Here is a 22,649-nt window from a genome sequence, read left to right as displayed (position 1 = left end):
GGGCACGTGGTCCCTTCTGCAGCCTGTCTTTCCCCTTTGCTGTTCCTAGGACCCTGCGTTGTGGTAAGGGCCTTCCCTATCACACAGAGCTGAACAAGTTCTAATAAAATCAGATTGGTGGATTAAACACTGTTAGGTTGCTCATTATTGCAAGTTAAAATGATGTTTCCATTTATTAAGGCCATTTAAGCTGGACACTTAAGTTCCCTGTGGGATTGTATCCTGCTGAAAGTGCCAGATGACAGGGCTACTCTCAGAATGCCAAAGGGTGGGTCACTGGAGGAAGGTGGGTTTCCTAGGGTGAGTGCAGTTGTGATTCTGACTGTGTACATGACAGTGTTTGAGAGAGTCCTCTCTCTGTGGGTCATATCACTTACGATGTGGGAATGGTTTGCCTGAGGACACTGCTGAGGTTATTAGTCATATTTAGAAAGGGCAAGGGATGGAACAAATCACAGTTCATTTCTTAGCTCACGAGAGGCTGGATTGGATCAATGTTGGGTCTTCTCCTGTGGACAGAGCATCTTCATTCTCCAGTCACAGAAAACCCATCCACAGAAGAAGACCCGGCATTGCCACACTCTCATGAGTGTCTTCATTCTTTTTTGGAGAGAATGAGCCACATGCAGAGCCCGCCTGTTTGATTAAACAAGTTCCCTTGCTTATTCCTTAGGCAGTGGTCCTAAGCACAGTCCATGGACCTCAGGCACCTTCTAATGGGTCTTTCAGGGGTGGGGAGGACTTACAGCACTGTGAAGATTAAGGACAAACATCTAGAGAGGGGCTGAAGTGGGAAGAGGCTAACATCATTGGCCCCACATGTGAGCCTACCTGCCATTTAGAAATGGAAGCGAATTGTAAGGTTTCCAATGCAGACTTGTAAGCGGGAGACAGATACCGGCGGGTGACAGCATTGTGACAAGCGCGTGGAGCCATTTCCTAATTGTTTTAGTCGGTACAGACTTAGGGAGGAAACCAACACTGACACAAACCAATTGCGCCCTGATCGGGAAACAATGAAGTATCAGGAGTCGCTGTTGAAAGTCTGTAATTTCCAGCGGAATTGCTGTTTAGTCATCATATTGCCACTGAATGACATAGTCGGGCTGGGTGGAAACTACAATTAGCTGCAGTCACCCTGGTGGGACTGTTTTTTCCCTACAGACAGTAGAATATGAAGCCATCAACAGCCAATGTTCTGTGCCGCTTGTGAAATGGCCCATTGTTCTTAGCAAGAAGAAAAGAAAGGGGCTGGAGGGTCTTGCCCCAGCCCTGCGGGGGACAGATGGCTGACTTATGGTTTCCTCGCCTCCGTTGTAGCAGAGAAACATGCAAGCCGTGCTGAAGGAGCCACTTCATTTGCCTTATTTGTGTAAAGAGCTCTCTGGCCGTGGCTGAGAGTGAGGTGGCAAGCCTGCGCTGGCCTCGTGGTGCACAGAATCGCTGGCATTCCTCTTCCCCTGCTGCATGTTCAGGTGCAGAGTGGCGCAGCACTGCGTAGGGTGCTGCTAGATTTTGGGGGAGTCTTCCTTGAGGTTGGATCTGCCCACAGCTACTGAAACTTTATTCTGAATGTGGTTTACCACAGCACTTGCCCTCAGCTGCTAGAGGGGTTTAGTTCTTTCTCTCCTTGGGGTTTCCCAAATATGTGACCTGACCACCGCATCTGCAGATATGCACGTCATCAGCCTCTCCTGTCTGTGGTGGATGCATGTTTTCTTTTTGGAAAATTCAAGGTTCTTTTTCTTTTTCATCATCACAGGAATGACCATCTAACTCTTAGCATTTAGTGAGCAGGCCACTATTTCCCTGAGATGCTCTGGCTGTGGACTGAATAGATGACTTTACCTGGCAGTATCTGAGACCCCTGACAGCTGAAGCCCAAATGGGAAAGAATCGGGTACTTAGCTTGCTTGGGAAGCAAGACCGCAGATGCTCTTTCGTATCTAGCAGTAATCTAAATGCAGGCAATGAACCAACAGCATTTGGCCTCGGTAAATAGCTCTGCCATTGGTCTGTTCTTAACATAGTCATCTAGCGTCTGCGTTAAACTTATTTATTTCCTAATGCTGGGTGATGGATTAAAAGATGTGTAGAAAATCCTTCCACAAGAGATAAGATATTGCAGGCTGCCACGACACCCCTGGCTCTTTTTGCTTTCTGTCTCTGTTTTGCCTATTTTTCAGTGCAGAGCTCAGGCCCCCACATCATATATCCTGATTACTTTGTGGTTATTACTGAGGGGATGTTTTTTAAGCCTATCATTGACACATTTAATTCATTAGGTACCAAATCCAAAGCAAATTTTGGCTGGCCATAAAACATGGTTAATCCAGGGAGCTGCAATAAAAGGTGAAAAATTATGTTCCAGCAAACGTGGAATATTGCTTTTCTGTAGAGACTTTTACTGGTCGACGATATCTTTCTTCATAAATTTTTCTTCTACTTGGTGCTCTTGGTAACTTAACCATTTGTTATTTCCAGACCACAGAATGGCTCAATGATACTCTACAACAGGAAGAAAGTGAAATACAGGAAAGATGGGTATTGCTGGAAAAAGAGGAAAGATGGGAAAACGACCAGAGAGGACCACATGAAACTCAAGGTCCAGGGAGTGGAGGTAAACAGCAGAAAAGGTTCCCTTGGTGCACAAATGTCCTTTGCAGGCTGCAGTGGAGAATGGAATTGCTTGGAGTAATTTGATGCGAGTCACCTCTGTCCAAAGAATTTTTGTTTGCCAAGACCCTGGTTTTTGCTTTTGTTTTGTTTTTCTACCTTCTTACCCTATAGTCTCCATTCAAGTTTTCAGTGAAACTGGATTGAACTAAAGCACCCCTGTTTCTTGGGAGTCATTGGTATACAGATGGGGATTTGCAAGGTTCCTGTCGACTCATTTGTTCTATTTATCACGGAAGAGCCTCTGGATGCACTGAGAGTTTGCAAAGTGTCAGGGAAGAGGGGAGGCAGCGTGAGGAACTTCCCTCTTGAGGTGACCCTGGCCTCCCCCTGCCAAGGTGGCAGGCCCCCCACAGAGCCTGGCTTCACCCCCTCCACCGACAAACCCTGGTTGTGTCAGCCTTAACAGAGGTTTGAGATCATTAGATGGGATCACAGGTGTGCGTGATTCTTGCATGGTTGGGGTCCTGCAGAAACATCTTGGGATCTTGGGCCGACTTTGGGTTTTGGCCCTTGGGTAAAGACTGGTTTCCTTGCTGTTGTTTTCACCGCACAGGCTCTCAACCTTGGGCAGCCATGGAGAAATTCCCTTATTCCTCTTTGCCATCGTTTGAGGGCCCGAGCCATGTGTCACAGCCGTAGAGGGGGAGGGCATGAGTCAAGGTGAAGTTTTGGCCTGCTAGTTAACTTGCATCCACTTCCCTGCGTTCCTCACTGGTCCTGGGAAGGAACTTCCCCTGGGAATAGGGAAGGCGCCGCCTTGGGCCCGGAGCTGAGAAGCTGGCTCGTGATCCACCTGTTATTTCAAACGGGTCGAAGAGAGGCATTCTGGAGTCTGTTGGTGTGTTGAGTTTGCGAGCATACTGGATGGATAGCTGGGACCATAAACCCACTTGAATTCAATGTGTTGCCCTTCCACGCCAGTGTTTTTTGTGACGTGCTTTGTCATGATGACTTTTTCTGTATTAATCCTGTGCTTGTATGGCTGTTAAAAATAGCATCAAGTGGCCTGTATTATATGACCTCACAGAGAGATGACTTGTTTTATGTTTTTTTTTTTAAATATCTAATATCAATGCTTTATGGAGATGCACAAAGAAAAGCCTCTATCCAAGAAATTCCAGTTCCTGCACTCTCCTGTGCTCAGTGTTTGCACAGTGTGGCTTAATTGACTGCACAGAACATTAAAATGCAGATTACCCCAAACGCGCTGCTCTGGGCGCACCTCTAGGACTGTGACCGGTGATTGTACAAACGCATTAGCCATCATCGCAGGGAGCCAAAGGAGGCAGGGCTTGGTTCTTCCTGGGAGGACCCTCATCTCCTACGCTGGAGGAAGAGGTAGAGAGTGAGGCAAGGCTGGGTGGGGCCCCCGAACAAGGAGGCTGCTCGCACTGGGAATAATAGGGCTGCAGGAATTCAAACTGAGAGTCACAGCAGCTCCTGTGCCCGTAGGCCCCTGGTATATTTCATCTTTAGTAATACGTAAATCAGGAACTTCTGCTGTGAGTAACAGCAGGGTGGAATTCTTCCTCAGCGGCAGCTGAGAAGCCAAGGGGAAAAAACAACCTACACTGTTCGTTTTCTTTCCTCATGTTGTAAATTAGAATTGTCACTGGATGGAATCAGAATGATTTATGGCTATTTTAAGGCCATATTTATGTTTGGAGTTATTTGTGGTGCTCATACTTGCAGACAACAGTCTGTCCCCTCAGAACTTTGGGAAAGGGAGACGGGCAGGATGGGGAGGGGTTTCCATGACCTCCTAACATGGATGGCAGTGTGGGCAGCGGGAAGAGCCGGCGACACGATGCTTGCTTTAGGTTCTCAGAGAGAAGCCACCTACTAGGATGCATTATGTGGTGGCCTTGCCCGTGAGCTCAGCGAGTTGTCCCACTGAGCCACTCAGCAGATACTGACCCTGTGTGCCTACTCTGGGCAAGGCACTATGGTGTTTGCAGAGAGAATAGGAGTCATGTTCTCTGCCCCACGGACTCATGGTCAAGTTGAAGAGACTTGACGTACATGAGGGTCAATAGTGCTGAGAGGCAGAGCAGCCTGGGCTTTTACGATAAGCATCCTGGGAGTGCAGAGTGGGCTGGAATGGTTGGAGACACTTCCTAGGTCAGATGGGATACAAGCTGAGCCCTTAAATTCGGGTGGGACTCTGTGTGTGTGTGTGTGTGTGTGTGTGTGTGTATTTGTGTGTGTGTGTATGTGCAATTTACATATTGTTTGCAGTTTACCTTTTCCACTCTGCATTGTGGTCTGAGCTGTGTCTATATTGATATTGAGGTCTCTTCAACCCTTTTCACAGTCCTGTAGCATTTTACTATATAAACACTTGAGCCATTTCCCTGGCCATAGCCCCCACTTTAGATTCCTTTCAGTTTTTTAGCATTATAAATAACACTTCAATAAGTGTTCTTATACACGTCTTTTTGGGCACATAGGCAACCTGGACCCAGAATTGCTGGGTTATAAGGTCTGAGCATGTTCAGTTTATTAGATACTGCCTTATGGCTGCATAATTACATGCCCACCAGAACTGGAGATTACAGTTTTCCCCACATCCTCTCACTTATTGATAGATGAGAGATGGTACCCCCTTTTATTTGAATTTGAGTTTGTCTTAATCATTAGTGAGGATGAGTACCTTCTTATGTTAATGGGAGCCTGTTGCTATGAATGGTCTACCATGGGCATGGACATGGATTTTTAAACAGCCCTGAAGAAGGCCTTTTCAGACAAGATCAACCCCCACATCTCACCAGCATTTCTGTTGCATTACCTCTGATCTGGACCAAGGGTGGGGAAGCCTGGGGGGTGTGCTCTGGCACAGTGGGTGGTTGGTTTTTTCCACCAGGAAATTGCAACAGGGATTTCCATGGGGCTTTGTACCTCACAGGAGGAGGGGGCTTCTGAGTTTGGACTCTGCATCCTTCTTTGGTGGATTCAATCAGGCAGTTCCCATAGACTCAGCATCTTCATCACGTCAGGCACCGCGCCAGCCAGCTACTCTTCTGGTGGTTGGGGTGGACAGTCCTGCACGGGGTCTTGGAGCTTTGATTTTTCTACCACTGGAGCTGTTTTCCTCAGTTCAGGGGCATGATAAAGATATTTGGATCTACCGTTTAACATATCACTTGCTATAAGCCTCCCCTCAGGCCAGGAAAACTTCCAGCCCTGTTTATGGAACTGTTCAGCCATCTCGCTTCTTTTGTTCTCAGAGGCTGGGGCCCTCTGTACACACGGCAACTCAAAGGCACATTGATTTTCTCAGCCAGGCACAGGATGGGGGCAGCTGCTTTTGAAGCTGACGAGCTGTTAGGTCCATGAATAGTTGTCTTGTCTGCAAGCCAAGGAGAAGCTAGCTCGATAAGGTTTCCAGGGATGACAAAGGTTGGGAGGAAGGAAAAAGAGGGTGGTTGCGATGTCACTGTTTCAGGAGATGAAATCTCAGCAGGTCTGGAGTTGGTCCTGCACCCCATACAGATTTATGCCAGCTTCTCTGGTGCCTGACAGTGTGGAGCAGCTTTGGGAGTGGGAGACTCTCAGAAAGCAAAGAGCTAGATGTGAAGCCTCACCCTGGTTCCGGGGTCACTGCAGCTTTGTGGTCGGATGAGCTGAGGGAGGTTAGTCAGAGGTGATGCTGTTCTCTGGGCCATACTGGAAGAATTCCTTCTAAGTTCATCATACTTTTCTCTGGCCCCAGAAGCTTGTGGGGCTGCCTTAGGTCCTGTGTCCACATCTCTCTGCTGAGAGTGCTGGGTGTCCCAGAACCCAAGGCAGCTCTGGGCTCTTGTCCTCTCCAATTTCTTTGCTGCTGGGTTCCTACAACAGATAGGAGCCACACAATTACTACTGGGACAGTCATGGGCTTACACATTTCCTATATACCAGGTATACCATCTCATTGAATCCTCATAAACACATCCATGCAAAGTACTTGGTATTATACCCATTTTATAGGTAGAGAGATTGAACCTCAGAGAGGGTGTCTCTTGCCCTACGTCATACCTCAGTCAGTAGCAGAGCTGGTACTTGAGCCTGGGTCTGCTTGGTTCTAAAGCTCAAGCTCTTGCCCTTATATCGGTTCCTTCTGGGTACTCGGGTGGGGCATGTAAACTTTTCAGATGAAGTCAGCACCTATTTATTTAGCACACATCCTTCCTTCATCCACTGGGGATTGGAGGCTTTCTATCCACCTAGTATGGCAATAGGTGCTGGGATGCAGTGATGTAAAGAGAACATGTGGTCCCCTAGCTCATGGGGAGACTAAAAAAATCAATCATGCAACCCTGGTGCAGAGTTTTGAGGGCTGTGATAGAATTACAAGGCCCTGTGTGGGGGATGCAGGAGGGGAACCTGAGGCCGACTTGGCCTGAAGGAAGTGACATGATCATAAGGAAGTGGGGCACGGTGGGAGCGGGTCAAGTGACAGAGGAGGGCTGGGAAATATCAATGAATAGAGTCTGTTGAGAATCAGCCAAAGTGACTTGAAGCAATAGGCAGCCAGAATCGTGATGGGTCAGTATTTCCCCCAGGCCTATCCAGACCAGGTCTTATCCTCCTAGCGACGCGGCCCTCTCTGCTCTTAAGGTGTGACTCGCCATGGATGTTCTGCCTTTGGAACCAGCCAGAGGGTGTCACGGCACAGAGGCTGTTGGTTTCACCGCGGTCGCATGCATAGAGACAGCCCTCTCCACTGAGCCTGTTCTGTGGCAGAAGGAACCCCCTGGCCTGGGCCATCTTTGGGTGGAAACACCAGCCCCTCACGTCTGATTGTCATTTTCAGATGTGAAGAGAACATATAGTGTTGCTGATGTGTTTGTATTGCCTGTAAACAATGAAGAGTTTCTTTGACTTCTTAACTGCCTTAAAGCCAGAAGCCTGGCATTAGGACGGCAGTGGTGGTAACGAGGTTATGTTTTGAGACTTGGCCTCATTAGAAGTGATGTTCTTTATTTGGGCACTTAGGCCACATATTAAAAAAAAAAGAAAGAAAGCACTTCTTTTAAAATAGGAATGATATTGTACTTACTGCATTAGGAATTAACAGGGCATGAAATAACTGTCTGCCCTGTGGCAATGCCAGATCATTTCAGCTCTGCTTGCAGCCATAAGATAAATTGGTATCTTGCTTGCAGCCAAAGGAAAATATTTTAAATAGCCAGCCATGAACATGTATGGTGCCCAAATCAAGTTTGGAAAACAGCAGTAAATAGATAAGGTGGAGGTAAGGTGCCTAATGAAATGAACAAGGGGCAGAAGCTCACAGAAGGCAAACAAACCAGCATGGAGGCACTGCGTGTTTCACATACAATACGTATTTCTACTTTTAGTAAAAAATCGTGTGTCTCACGAACAGAAAACCCAACACCGCATGTTCTCACTCATAAGTGGGAGATGAACACTGAGAAGACATGGACACAGGGAGGGGAACATCACATACCTGGGCCTGTCGGGGAGTGGGGGGCTAGGAGAGGGAGAGCATTAGGAGAAATACCTAATGTAGATGACAGGTTGATGGGTGCAGCGAACCACTATGGCACGTATATACCTATGTAACAAAACTGCATGTTCTGCATATGTACCCCAGAACTTAAAGCATAATTAAAATAAAAACTTAAAAAATGATAATAATAAGAAAATTAAATTAAAAGAGAAACTTGTGTCTTTGGTCTGTGGACAGATTATTTTACTCCATTACCCTCCAGCCTCACTGTGCACTTACCAGTCCATATCCTACGGTATTCCTCATTCAGAAGCTGTTTTTTTCCCATGTCTAGGTCCACATCGTCTTAGCCTCATAACTTCTGATTCTCCCCCGCCCCACCCCAAGGCTATCTCCGCTGATCTTCTTTAGCCAGAAGTGATGATTTCCTCCCCTACATTGCCATTGCTTTCCATCTGTACCCTTCTTAAGGAAGTGTTCAGGTTGCCTTCCTATCAGCCTTGTCCAGTTCAAAAAAGACACATTGAGTATTTATTTTCTCCCTGCTAGAAAGCCTGTATCTGGTATCCAAATCTAAGTAACAAAGAGTCTCCACAGAGTATCTACAGAATCTACCCCACACGACCTTGCTCTGGGAAGGTTTGCCCAGTGACTAACTGCTTCCACAGTTACACTTCCTGCAAACCTCACCCCAACCCTGTGATTCAGTCCTGGTAGATACGTTTATCCTCACTGGCTGTGCATCTGGGACTTGAACCTAGGTCTTTGGTTTCAGAAGTGGGGCTGCCTCTCCTGTCTGGCTTCAAGCCCTGGTGGTTGAGGTGTCTTAGTCTCATGACCATCTCTAGTGCAGGGAGCGTCTGTTCAGGGGCACCTCAGGCAATCTCCCGGGACTCTCTGCTGGCTTTTCATCATCTGAATTTTTGTGCCTCGTTCTGCTAGTATGCTAACAAGTTAAAACTTAATTTTCTGTTACCTGGATGTGTTTTGGTAGAATCAATTCAGAAGCTCAAATCCATAGTTTTTCCTTAATTTCTAATTACTTGGCATCCCTGGTGACATGTTTCTACCCAATTCATATAATTAAAAATTTAACTAATAAATAACATTAAGCTAGCTCCATTTTGAAGTAGCAAGAGCAGCCCTAGGCCGGGCACGGTGGCTCACGCCTGTAATCCCAGCACTTTGGGAGGCCGAGGCGGGTGGGTCACGAGGTCAGGAGATCGATGGCTAACACGGTGAAACCCTGTCTCTACTAAAAATACAAAAAAATTAGCCAGATGTGGTGGTGGGCGCCTGTAGTCCCAGCTACTCAGGAGGCTGAGGCAGGAGAATGGTGTGAACCTCAGGGGCGGAGCTTGCAGTGAGCCAAGATTGCGCCACTGTACTCCAGCCTGGGTGACAGCAAGACTCCCTCTCAAACAAACAAACAAACAAAAAACAGAGCAACCCTTTCTGTTTGCATTCTGCTGAGTTCACAAAGGCCTGGCAGGGTGCTGGTTTTGCTTCTCCTTCTGTCTTAGCCACTTCTAGTTGCTATCACAAAAGATCATAGACTGGGTGGCTTAAACAACCGAAATTTATTCCTCACAGCTCTAGAGGCTGGGGAAGTTTAGGATCAAGGTGCAGGCAGATTTGGTGTCTGGTGAGGGCCTGTTTCCTGGTGCATAGATGGCCATCTTCTCACTGCGTCCTCACATGGTGGGAGGGGAGAAGGAGCTCTCTGGGGTTCCTTTTATCAGGGCACAAACCCCATTCAGAAAGCCTTCACTCTCACGATCTAATCACCTCCCCAAAGCCCCACTTCCATATACCATCACATGGTGGGGGAGTTGGTTTTCATCATATACGTGTTGGGGGAACACAGATTTTCAGTTTTCTTAAGGCTCTCTCTTCCCTAACTACAGCCAAATGACAACAGCAGCAGTAATCACAGCATCATTTTTTGAACTTTTACTGAACATCCAGTCCTGTGCGCATCATCTTAACTGCATCGTCTCATTCAGTTACTTGGTAACATCCCTATTAGGTAGATACTATTATCATCCTCATTTCATCCAGGGCCTACAAGACGAAGACACAGCAGGTCCCTCGCTGTCCACTTCAGTGGTTGGGACTTGGTCCCCAAACACACTGCATAACTGGCTGTCACTCCTCAGTTGCAATTTGATCCGAGAGCTGTTGAGTCCTGTATATTCCCACGAGAGCTTTCACTTAGGAGTAACGAGTTGTTTCTCTCCTCCCAGCATGAACTGCCCATTTCCATTTGTCCTGAAGCCGTAGCTTCTGAGCTTCCAGGGTACATTCACTCTGGCAGCGAGGGTCTATGTGCCTACTCTTGCTACATAGGCCAGATTGTATGTTGCCAGATTTAGTATGTGCATGCACAGACATGTGTGCACACACACACAAGGGAGAATATTGATGTCCAGTTAAGTGTGAATTTCAGATAAACAACAGGTTTTTTTTAGTACAAGTATGTCTATACTAAAATATTGTCCGTTATTTAAGTGGAACTCACAGTTTGCTGGGCATCATGTATTTTATCTGACAACCCTCCAAGCATCAGAGCAGTTCCTTTGAACCTTTGCAGACAGAGGTTTGTCTGTTTTGGATATTGGTCCCACTGATGACATGAGGAAGTGAGTTGGTTTATCTCCAGATGCATTATTGATGCAGGAACCGTAAAGGCAGGAAGGACACTGGCCATTGCTGGGGAGAAGATACTTCTAGCAGTTTGCTAGCAAAGCCAATGCTGCCAGGGCTGGGGACTTTCGTGCTCCCTCTGAAACGTGAGTCCTGGATAGATTCAAACACCAAAACGTGAGGGCTTCCAGATACCCAGATCTGGTGCCCTTAGATGCTGCAACCTGGAGAAATTCAAGCCTTCTTCTGCCACTGGTGTTTGGGGAGAAGCTTGTTAGTAAAAGATGTGCCAGGGAGATGTAGCAGGAAGTGTGATTGTAGTTTCTGCCCTCCTTGTATCTCTGGTAGATGACAATATGTACAATATTTTGTAATTTCTTTTTTAAAACTTGGTTTGAGCCTTATTAAGCTAGAAACTCCCTGATGAAGGTAGAACAGCAGCATATCAACTTGGTGTGCTGAACTTGTACTTAATTATTATCATAACAGTCCCTCAACATTGCTGCACATTAGCCCATAAGGACAGGAATGGAAATTTTAGCATATTCAATTACAATGTAAATCCTTGCATACCACTCTCGAAATTCACCAAGGGCCATTCTCTGTTTGGTCCCCAACACACAGCAGGGACTGAGTGAGGTGTTACCCAGGCCACACAACCTGGATGTTTGCAATCATAATTTACAGCCTCACCCAGAAACTGGGCAGAAATTGGAAGACCATAATAGATACTTCTCCCCTTGGTAAGTGACCAGACATGGTTATTTGCCTGGGTGAAGAGCAGCTCTGGCCATCACTTGGCTGAATCATCAAATATTGATCCTCTCTGCTTGTTTCATTGCTAGGGAAGTTTCCTCCAGTGACTGGTGGCTGTGGCTTGTGTCTGTGTGAATTTATGCTCAGTCAGCACGAATCTCCAGGCCTGTCCTCGGATAGTCACAGCCATTCACTTTAGTTGGCATGGATTAGGCACCAGCAGAGGGCAGGGATATGGCTTACAGGCTAAGTAGGCTCATACCACTCTGCTTCCCACACGCTGGGTCAAAAATCATGGGGAAAACAGAGGTGCAAATGAAAGGCTCTTTTGCTACCAATAGGAGCTGGGGCGAGAAATGTTACTAAACGAGTTAAAGAGGAACGAGCTCCTCACGCAGTGGCTCTGGTGAGGCTGCTTTGATGGCCGCTGGCTCCGGCCCCCTGTTTCCTTACATGCAGGTGTGTGGGTTTCTGGCTGCTGAGCTTCCCTGTGGATGCCCTCCCTCACTGCAAGGCCGGAGCGGAAGAGGGAAAGCAGGCGATTTCATGAAAGAGCACCTTTCTGCTTCATGAGTTTTTCTCCTGGACTGATGAAATAACCTTCCATGTCCTCCTTGCACTTCGTAATTCAACACCTTGTAATGCTGCGTGCCCTCAGGGTACACCTTTCCTTCCTGTTGTAAAAGCCTCATGTTCCCCTCGCCCAAAACCTGAGACCGGCACAAATACTGAAGCGGTCAGTATTGCTTCTTGCTACCCTCAGTGTGGTCCAAAGATTGGTATGTTCAGCATCACCCGGAGGGGTATTAGAAGTGCAGAATTTCAGGCCCCAACCCAGATCTACAGAATCCAAGTCTGCGTCTTAGTATGAGCCCCATGTGGTTCACACGCACTTTAATTTGGAAAGGATTGGGACACGCCATCCCGTTGTTGCCAGTAGGGTCCTGCCTCAGTGCCTTGCCCCCAGGCAAGTGGTTATTTATTTATTTATTTATTTTACCTTGTCTTAAGAGAAAAGTCCAAGGAAAAATTTCACAAGTTGCTCTGGCAATTTATGACTTGACTTTAAGCACCTTTAGAAAATATCGAATTGAAATCTCCAATGATATGGTTGGAGCTTATCATTCTTTATTTTGCCCTTGGCAATGAGCGATAGAGAATAGCAGATTTCTGAAATCAGAACACACCAAGTGGCGATGACTAAACAGTTCCCTCAGCCTTTGTTCTCTGGGTGAAATGGTCCTGTTCTTGCATCCTTTAGCTCCTCTGAACAGGGAACTTGCCTGTCTGTTCACTGCTATAGCCCAGTGCTTGGCATGGCACCTAGTATTGAGTGCACCTAGTACTGGTGCCAAATAACTGCATTTTTCAAAAGAATGAATGATTTTGAATGAATGGACCTTTAAAACAAAGGGCCAGACAGTAAATCTTTTCAGTTTTGCGAGCCAGACTGTCCGTCCCAACAATTCAATTCTGCCGTTGTAGCATGAAAGCAGCCGTAGGCAATAGTCAAGGAATGGGCGTGGCTGTGTTCCAATAAAACTTTATTTACAAAAACAGACTGTGGGCTGGATATGGACCATGGATGTAGTTGGCCCACCCCTGTTTTAGATTATGGCCACAGTTTCTAGAAGGAGTGGGGTGCTCTGTGTATGTCCTGGTACTCATGTTTACAGCCAACTGATGCTGTTCATACTCAGCTTATATATCTGCAATGAATGTATACTTTTATTTACAACATACCTGGTGAGTTTAGGGTTTCTTCTTTGATGCATGTAGCATAGGCTTGTTTGTTTCTTCTTGAATTGTCCTCAGCTGAAAACATTAGGCAATGTCTCTTGCAAAGGGCAGTTTGAATGTGGGAATTGAGAAATGTCCTGTTTCTCTTAAAAGCTCAAGGCACTGCTTGATGGCATTGTAGAGAGGGCAGGGCTAGTCCCAGTGATACACTCTGTGTTCTCCTGTCTAGTGGGGATGGCTGAGCCAATGGCATGTGTCCTTGTTGAGACCAGGTGGGTTAAAGGATTGGGGTGTCACAGAAAATAGGCTGAAACTGCCTGCATCTTTAGGCGTGCAGTGCTTTGAAAGAAGCCTGTATGTTGCTGGATGCAACAGAGTCCCCCTAGAATAGTGACCGATGGGAGGGCACAGATGCTATTTGTCCAAGTTTAAGTATTTACATGACAGCATGAGAAAACTGGAGAGGCTCTCTTTCATCTTTGCCGCCACAATTTACGTACAGTTTATGATGGATGCGAGAGGTTGACATTTATCACAAAAGTGTAAGAAATGTTGACTCTTCATGAATTGATTACTTAGAATTTATTTTATTAAAGATTCTAGGTGGCATGTGATAAACTGAACCTCTGCTGGTTTGCAGCTTAATGATTCATGTATCTGTGGTGGTGATAAGGAAATCAAAGATTTGGTTTGCCTTTTCAGAGAAAGAATATGGATTATTATTAAATCTGGAATGGGCCTCTTGAGAATCCTTCCTTAGGGAGCGTACATATCAATAGTTTCTTCTCGATGTGAGAATTCTAATGCGTCACTTATGGAAACATAAATTCCACAGCAAATGGCTGTGGGTTCCTTGCCTCCCTCTGGTTCCTTACATCCTTTGTGCGTCGAGGATGCGTTTTTATTCCTTAGTTAATACCTGGCATTCATCGTTCTTTAGTCTCCATGGTTTTGTGTTTCTATTGCTAACTTTTAATGCTAAGAGCTCTGCTGAGGTCTATGTTTTGCAGCAGCTGAGATGCTGGTAGAGACCAGGATGGTGTATTTGCCTGTTATCCCATTTGCTTGAAATTTCCTAACAAATTGGGTTAAGTCTTGAAAAAGGCTAAGAGTAACTATTAGATCTGATTTCCAGTGGAAGTGAGGTCAGCTCACACGGGATGTAGAATGTTACCCTGAACCAATTCATGCAGAAGCCAACAAGGCTGCCAAGTACATCTAGTGAGTTGCATCTGGACCAAGGACAGCAGATCAGAATGCCCCATTTCACTAGGCTCTGTGGATGGTGGAGGTGGAGGTGTTCCTTTTCTCAAATAACAGAGTCAGGGAGGGCTTTGCTGAAGGCATCCGGCATGTGGCCCCCCTGCCATCACCTCAGGACAGAGGATGCAGGCGGAGCTCCCAGGTAACATTCAATGATGAATAACAAGCCCACAGGCTTATAGTGACATTAACAAGGTATTGGCGTTGTCTGATAGCTTGAGTTTCAAAATACTGTGTGACTTCTTTTTCTTTCAAAAATATCAGACAGAGGTTAAATACTGTAATCTTTTCCATAGGAGACTATGGGAAAATAAATTGGGAAACCCCAAGACTCCTTGTTTCCCCCCAGATTCCTTACCCGTCCACAAGCTGTGCAGCAGAATCAACGCTTAATCCTTTTATGTGATGTGGTGCCCTCACACTGGTATTTTACTTAAACCCTTCATTTTGTTGGATGCTTTTATATATGGAATTAGACCTAATTGTCAACATAATGCCATATTAAGTTTAGTTTCCCAAAAGAGTAAACACTGAACTGCTTGGCAGTTATTTCTTACACACAGAATCTGCTTGGTCTTCCATGGACTGATCAGTCCATGAACAAGTGAATTTTGCTGCTGACTGCGCATTCTTTCATCACTGTGACATAGTTCAAAGAGTCTTAAATGGGCCGGGCGTGGTGGCTCACGCTTGTAATCCCAGCACTTTGGGAGTCCGAGGCGGGTGGATCACCTGAGGTCAGGAGTTCAAGACCAGCCTGGTCAATATGGTGAAACCCCGTCTCTACTAAAAATATAAAAATTAGCCAGGCGTGGTGGCGCGAGCCTGTAATCCCAGCTACTCAGAAGGCTGAGGCAGGAGAATTGCTAGAACCCAGGAAGCAGGGGTTGCAGTGAGCCGAGATCACGCCGTTACACTGAAGCCTGGGGGACAAGAGCGAAACTCCACCTCAAAAAAAAAAGTCTTAAATTATAGCTTCCACCTAAAAGGTGGGCAGAACGAGGCTGCCTTGATCATTGCTTTACAGCCGGTGGGGTTGCTCTGTTCTCATCAAACTCATTTCCCCTTTGCAGGAAACTCCTAGGACACCCCTTCAAGGGACACCAGCCTGGGTGATGCCATTTCTTGTTGTTGCCCGGGTTGCTTCTGTCACACCAGCACCTAGCACAGTAAAGCTCGGTGTGTGTTTCCTGAATGACTGAATGCACGTCTGAGAGCTGCTGCTGCAGCACTTCTGGTGTCTGATGAAGGGTGGTTGCTTCCTCCCAGGGACTGAGCAGATGCGTGTGTTGACATTGGCAGAGAGGTCGGGTGCCAGCAACCTCCTTCCAGGTGCAGAACCGATCACACTTGCCTTTTCCTGGAAGGCGGTTGGTTAAGTAAACCTTATTGAAGTAGCTCCCCTCCCAGATTAATGAATACTTTCAGACATGATATGAAATGTTTGGAAACGAGATGCGACACGGTATTTTGGCCGTATTATTTTTTTTCCCTTTCATAACACCTGGCAACAAGATTCTCAGGCTAAATACCAGACGAGTGTGCGCTTCATTATGTATAGTAACTTCGTCTATAACTTTTTTTAAGCCCTCCAGATGGAAGCATGGTATAAATGTGGAGAGGCTGAGAAGGGGAAATGGAAATAAATGCACTAAGAAATAAAGAATCTGTTTTTTATGCTTTCTTTTGCAAATAGTGTTTGCAATGACATATTGTGAATGGACTGAATTATAACAAAACCGGAAATGAAACAGAGCTCGGGGGGTGGGGGTAGGGAGAGCAATTGTTACACTTACTTTAACTGATACAATGCAAAGCAACGTTTTTTACACTCAATTAGTTTGTACATTGTGTTGGACACAAACCAGAACGTAGAACATTTTTGGGTTTTGTTTTTACATGATTAAAGGAGATGAGATGAAATAAATTCAGTGAATTACCCTCCGTTTCTTTTAGGTCTGAGATGTTTTTGTTCTGTTGTTCCTCACCCCTGGTATTGAGTGAATAAGACTTGTTCCCGGGTGTCGGGAGCTAGAGAGCCCAATATTTGAAAGCTCAGAGATCTATGTGCTTTCAGTAGAGTTTGTTCTTCCACTTTAGGGCCATCTTTGGCTACATAAACAAGGACACGAATCAGAGCTATTTACATCTGGCATTTTACCATCTTCTGTGCTTAGAATATCAGAAGAGGCTAGCAAGCATGATGCAAGCCAACAGATGTTAGTGAGCATTTAGGCAGCAAAAGTATTTCCAAGGCTGTGTATTTCAAGATCCTTGTTTAATTTATTTTGCTTAATTATACTTTCTTGCATTTTTAATGCTCCTAATATGATAATATTAAGAATTGCAGTGTGTGGTTATGGATTGCTCATTTCAATATATGTTAGATATGAGGGGATGTGTGGGTTGATGCTGAGAGCCAGGAACAGATGAACTTGGGGGCCAGCTCAATGTCTTTCCTGTGTACAGCTCTAGTTGTCTCCTCTGGGAGGGGCCCAGGAAGAGCCTGGATGCTCCCGGCAAAGGATGCAGAAAAGCATTCCTCAAACTTTCATGTGCAGACAGGTGCCCTGGGGATTCTGATTCAGTTGGTCTGGGTGGGGCCTGAGATGCTGTATTGATAACAAGTCCCTGGTGCAGCTGATGCCGCTGGTGCCACGGATCCCACTTTGTGTTGTGGAAGTGAAGTCAGTTGTATTCCAGGCTGCTGATCAACAAGTACCACACACAATGGAAGAGAACCAGTGCCTGCCGATGGAAGCCATGCCCATGATACCTGGCACATGCAGTTTCCTTCTGGCGCAGGAGTTGTGGTCAAGGTCCCTGGTCAGACTCTTGTCTTTTAAAAAGATCGTCCCTGCTTTCATATGTGCAAAAGGAATGCCACGTGTGTAGAGCACTTGGTGATTCTGTGTTTTGTATTCAAAACCACAAACACTAATACGAAAACAATAGGAGAAACCTGTTAGGTATAATATCCAATTATAATTATTTTTACTCCAAAAAGCACATCAAATAAATAATGCAGTTTATGTTACTTCTAGAAAATGCGGCAGCGTTAGTTAATTTACATAAATTATACAACTCATTATCTTTGTTTATAAAAAGGCTTAGCAATATTTTGGCTTATGGATCTGAAAGGGGGAAAAATATCACAGACTTCAGTTCAGTATAATTTTCCTTTCCTGCACGGCCACCTTTTTATTTACTTACAGAAAGAGCGTCTGTTTGACAGATCCCCTTAGGAGTACTGCCCTTTCCTTTTGATGAATAGAATGCATTAAGTTTGACTTTTGTTTATAAAAAGCCAAATAAATACAAGTGAATTAATCCAAGCAGCGAGAGAATGCTCTGAGTAGCAGTCGCGGCTTCCTTGGCTGACACCAGGGCTTGCAGGGGTCAGGAGGGAGCTTCAGGGGCCAGGGAGCCGGGTTTTTCTGGCCTCGTGCTTGTCTTTCTGCTGCAGAACTTCTCAGGCAGCCTCGAGTTAGACGTGCCAGTGCCACCCACTCAGGGTCAGCTCCTGAGCAGATGAACTGTTCCTGCACTGTCCCAACCAGCAGCCATGAGCCACACGTGGTGGTGAGCCCTGGAAATGTGGCTCATCCAAGTGCCATGAGTGTGAGACCCACACAGCTTTTCAAAGACCTAGCATGAAAAGAAGCCACTTTTTATTATTTTAACTTTTTATTTTTTTTTTTTTATTTGAGACAGAGTCTCACTCTGTCGCCCAGGTTGGAGTGCAGTAGCACGATCTCAACTCACTGCAACCTCTGCTTCCTGGGTTCAAGCGATTCTCCTGTCTCAACCTCTCAAGTAGCTGGGATTACAGGCACCTGCCACTATGCCTGGCTAATTTTTGTATTTTTAGTAGAGACGGGGTTTCACCATGTTGGCCAGGCTGGTCTCGAACTCCTGACCTCAAGTGATCTGCCCACCTTGGCCTCCTAAAGTGCTGGGATTACAGGTGTGAGCCACTGCACCTGGCCAAAAAGAAGCCACTTTAAATAACCCATTAATATTTTTGTGGATTACATGTTGAAATAATAGATAAAATATATTATTAAAATTCATTTTTCCTGTTTCCATTTTACTTCTCTACTGTTGCTACTAGCAAAATTTAAACATGGCTTTATTATATTTCCATTGGACAGCCCTGAGCCTGCCCTAGACTAACAGAGAGGCTGGAGACCTAGATTACTCTTAATCACACCCATTACCAAGACTCTGATTCTTCCACTGGTCCTGCATCAGGCTCTGACTCATAACGAGAAACAGGATTCGGCTCAGTGACAAGGGTAGGGCTTATTTGATGGTTTGCTTGGAGATTTGAAGGGCACATGGGAGAACAACATAGTGTAAGAAAGTGGAGCTCTCTTCCCTTGACAGTACTTGGCTGTTGCTTCTAGCTGAAATATTAAAGTCTCTGCCGGTGGATGGAGGAGCCCAGCTCCCAGGTTGTTTCAAAGTGGAAACTAGTGAAGCCTAAATTTGCCTTCATTGCTTATGCAGATCCGGTAGATTGGCAAGAGAACAAGCCTACCCCGAGGCAGGTCTGCAGAGCTGGGGCGTGCTTGGCAGAGGAGGGAACAAGGAACATGGTTCAGTTGCGGCCAGACCTAGGCTTGGCCATTTGCCAGGGTGCCTGGACTTTAGACACCAGTGTGTTCCGAGCGTGACCTGATACTAGCAGGACTTCTGGCTGGGAGCACCACTGTGGGTCCACCACAGGGACAGCCTGGGACCCCAAAGCCCTTGCCCTCATAAGACTTGGGAGTTAGAGACAAAGGGATGTCTGCCATTTATCAGTTGATGGTTAATAATGTAATTCTTCCATGCATCCATTTATTGAAGAAACATAAGTCCACAATGTGCCACACTTTGCTAGGCGTTGGGGATACAGTAACGCACAAAACAGATAGGTTCTTCACCCTTTCGAAGCTCCCAACTTGTGGGAGTGGGGAAGAAACAGACAGGACAGAGGAGTGCAGGAAGTCCCTTAGGAGCCCTGGGAGAAGGACTAGAGGACAGTGTGCAATGCATATGCCTAGATGATGAGTAGCGGCCAGGCGCTGGCCCTTGGTGACGGAGGAGGCAGAAACATTTAGCCTGTGACTAAGGGAGGAAGGGCCATTGCTGCAAAGAGCTGGGCAAGGCTTTCTTGGGGACAGGACAGTGGATGCCCTGAGGCTGGAAGGACCTTGGTTGCTCTATTGCCAGAAAGGGATCTGAGGGCCTGGAGAGCACTGGACAAGGAGAGGGTGGGGTGGAGGGGCCAGGAGCCAGGTGGTGCAGCAGGCTCAGCTGTGGTATAGATCTTGGATTCTGTTCTAAGTGTCATGAGAAGCCACTGATGAGATCGTAGCAGGGGTCTGGGAGGCAGTGGGGGAAGTTCTGGATGGGTAACTTTGCTTTATGCTGAGTGATGCTGGATATGTCCCTTAGACCTTCTGGCTATTGGCTTCTTCATCTATGGAGTGGAAAGGGTTAGGGAGTGGAAGAGAGGTGGGCCAGAATATTCTCCAAGGTTCCTTCCTATTTAAAAGTGCCATGATTTGGAGAGAGCCCAGTCTTTTCCCTTCTTGGAGTAGAGTTACCTTTGTGGCTTCTGGGATGGATTTTAGATGGCTTCACAGTGCCAGCATTTCTGTGAAGTCATCAATTCATATCCATGAGTTCTTTGGCTTCATAAGATAAAAGAAGACAGAATGCACAGGACTGTGTTGGAATTGCCATGGAGTGCCTAGGTTTTCACTCAGCAGTTCCATGGTGAGACCTGTGCATTGGTAATGTTTTAGAAGCTTTCTGGGTCAATGATTCTGCACATCAGCAGGATTGATCTCCTGGAGTTTGTGCCTCTATTAGGGGACTAAGAGGGCCCCTGTAGCCAGAGGCTCTCTGTGGCAGTGTGCCAGATGCCTGTGACATACTCCATATTTAACTGTTCAGACCTACGAGCAGGCCAAGGGTTTTAGTTCAGAAATTCTGAGCACCTCACTTTGCAGCTGGGGAATCTGATGGAGCTCACAGAATAAACAAATCTGTGGTAGTCTGAGGGGCCCTGTGATGGGCTTTTGTCACATGCTGATGAGTCATTTGCTGAGATGGCAAAGGGATTTGTTGTCGTGAGGGCTGCTAGTGAACATTGGGATCTTGGGGCCCTGACACAGCTGGTGAGCAACATTCTGATGCATGTTCCCCTGCCCCCTCCCAGTGAGGAAGCCAGCTGAGCATCTGCACAAAGCTGAAGAACCCAAGGGGTAGAGCTAAGTGCTAATCTGACTCCCTCTTGGACACCTATAAAAATGCCCAGAGGCTTCCAATGGCCATGGCAAAGTAACTGGTAGTGAACTTATCATCCCACCCAAACCAACTGGAACACTGGACACAATATAGGAAACAACTGTTGTCGGATAATGGACAGCAGGCAGGAAGGACTGTAATATCTAAGAGGAGGAAATAAACAGGCTCTGGCTTTCTGGCTGGAGGCATTTTCCAGACAGTGCATGGGGGTGAGTGGCAACCAGGCAGAGCACAGCAGTCTAGCAAAGTTGAGGAGGTGATGACTAGAGTTTGGGGAGGCTGAGACAAATGGAATCCATAGGGTAGAGTGCTGAAGAGTACAGAGGAGAAGGGGGGTTAGCAGAGAAAGAGGTCCAGAAATCTGGATAGAAGGTGTCCTTGATTCTTTGGCTAAATACTAAGCTGTGTATGCATCATGAAACTGTATGAGATTGGTCAAAAGACAACCACTGTGGGCCAGAAGCTAAAATTTCTCAGAGTTCACACAGAACTGCGAACCACTGTGAGCCAGAAGCTAAGACTTCTCAGAGCTCACCCAAAACTGGCAGATGTTCAAGTTCAAACTAGTCGGTGTGAAGAGATGCTAATGGACACCTGGGTATTCTGCAGAGACCCCAGAATGATCACTTCTTAATAATGGGGCTAAACTCTCCCTAGAGTGAAGACAACTCCAGACCTACCCTAACAAAGCATATAAACAAATCAAAATGAGCAAGCTGATCTGCAAATAATGCAAGTGCCTGACAAAGCTAAATCCAAAATTCTTTAAAGTAAGACAACGAAATCCACACTCAACAGTATATCATTCACAATGCCCTGCATTCATTACTAAACGTATAAGGAAACAGGAAAATATGACCTATATCCAGGAGAGAAATCAGCCAGTAGAAAGAGGACCCAAAATAACATAGATATGGAATTAAAAGACAAGAGCTTCAAATAATCTATTATAAATATCCTCAGCCATTTAAAGGAAAAGATGAACAGAGTGAGGTGAGAACCATAATATATAAGAAGAACCAAAGAGAATTCTTTGAATTGGACAATACAATATCTAAAGTGAAAATGTCACCAGATGAGTTATATATTGATATGTAAGAAATAACCACAAATGTATCAGCTTAAAACAACACACATTTATGATCTCACAGTTTCTGAGAGTCAGGAATCCAGACATGGCTTGACTGAGTCCTCCGCATCAGGGCCTCTCACAAGGCTGAAATCAAGGTGTGAGCCAGGGCTGAGGTCTCATCTGAAGGCTCGACTGAGGAGGACATGCTGCTAAGCATTCTTGATTGTTTTACAAAATCAGTTCCTTGACAGATGTTGGAGCAAGGGCTTCAGTTCTTAGCTGACTGTTGGGCACCGGCCACCTTTGTTACCTTGCTATATGGACCTCCAATATGGCAGCTTGCTTCATCAAAGAGTGCAAGCCAGAAAGATAATAGAGAAAGTTTGCTAGCAATATAGAAGTCACAGTTTTTTGTAACCTTATTACAGAAGTGACATCTCATCATCTTTGATGTATCCCATGAGTTGGAAGCAAGTTATCAATATGCCCAGAATCAACAGGTTGGGATTACACAAGGGATTGAATACCAGGCAGTGGATTTCATTTAGGGTCATTTTAGAGTCTGGTTATCACAATGGGATTAATACCAGATTAGACACAGTGGAAACAAAAGATAAGTGAACCTGAAGATAAAGCAACAGTTAACTGCTTAAACTGAAGCACTCAGAGAAGAAAGAGTAGGGGGAAAAATAATAGAGTGTGATAGAGTACCAGAGAACTAGAGAGCAACATCAA

General features: G+C 45.9%; 1 protein-coding gene across 13 annotated transcripts in view; it reads left to right on the top strand.

Annotated features, from left to right (window-relative positions):
- Positions 1–22,649, top strand: part of CAMTA1 (calmodulin binding transcription activator 1) — a 990,108-nt gene that overhangs the window by 472,275 nt on the left and 495,184 nt on the right. For all 13 annotated transcript variants that reach the window (XM_063631879.1, XM_055261965.2, XM_055261958.2 and 10 more), the window contains one exon: positions 2,485–2,620. In XM_063631879.1, the coding sequence (XP_063487949.1) occupies positions 2,485–2,620 (136 nt within the window). The remainder of the gene's footprint in view (positions 1–2,484; positions 2,621–22,649) is intronic.

This window comes from Symphalangus syndactylus, chromosome 22 (assembly GCF_028878055.3).
Source record: "Symphalangus syndactylus isolate Jambi chromosome 22, NHGRI_mSymSyn1-v2.1_pri, whole genome shotgun sequence".
NCBI lineage: Eukaryota > Metazoa > Chordata > Mammalia > Primates > Hylobatidae > Symphalangus > Symphalangus syndactylus.
The sequence above is the reverse complement of the archived record's forward strand: the minus strand, read 5'-3'. Positions and strand labels throughout refer to the sequence as shown.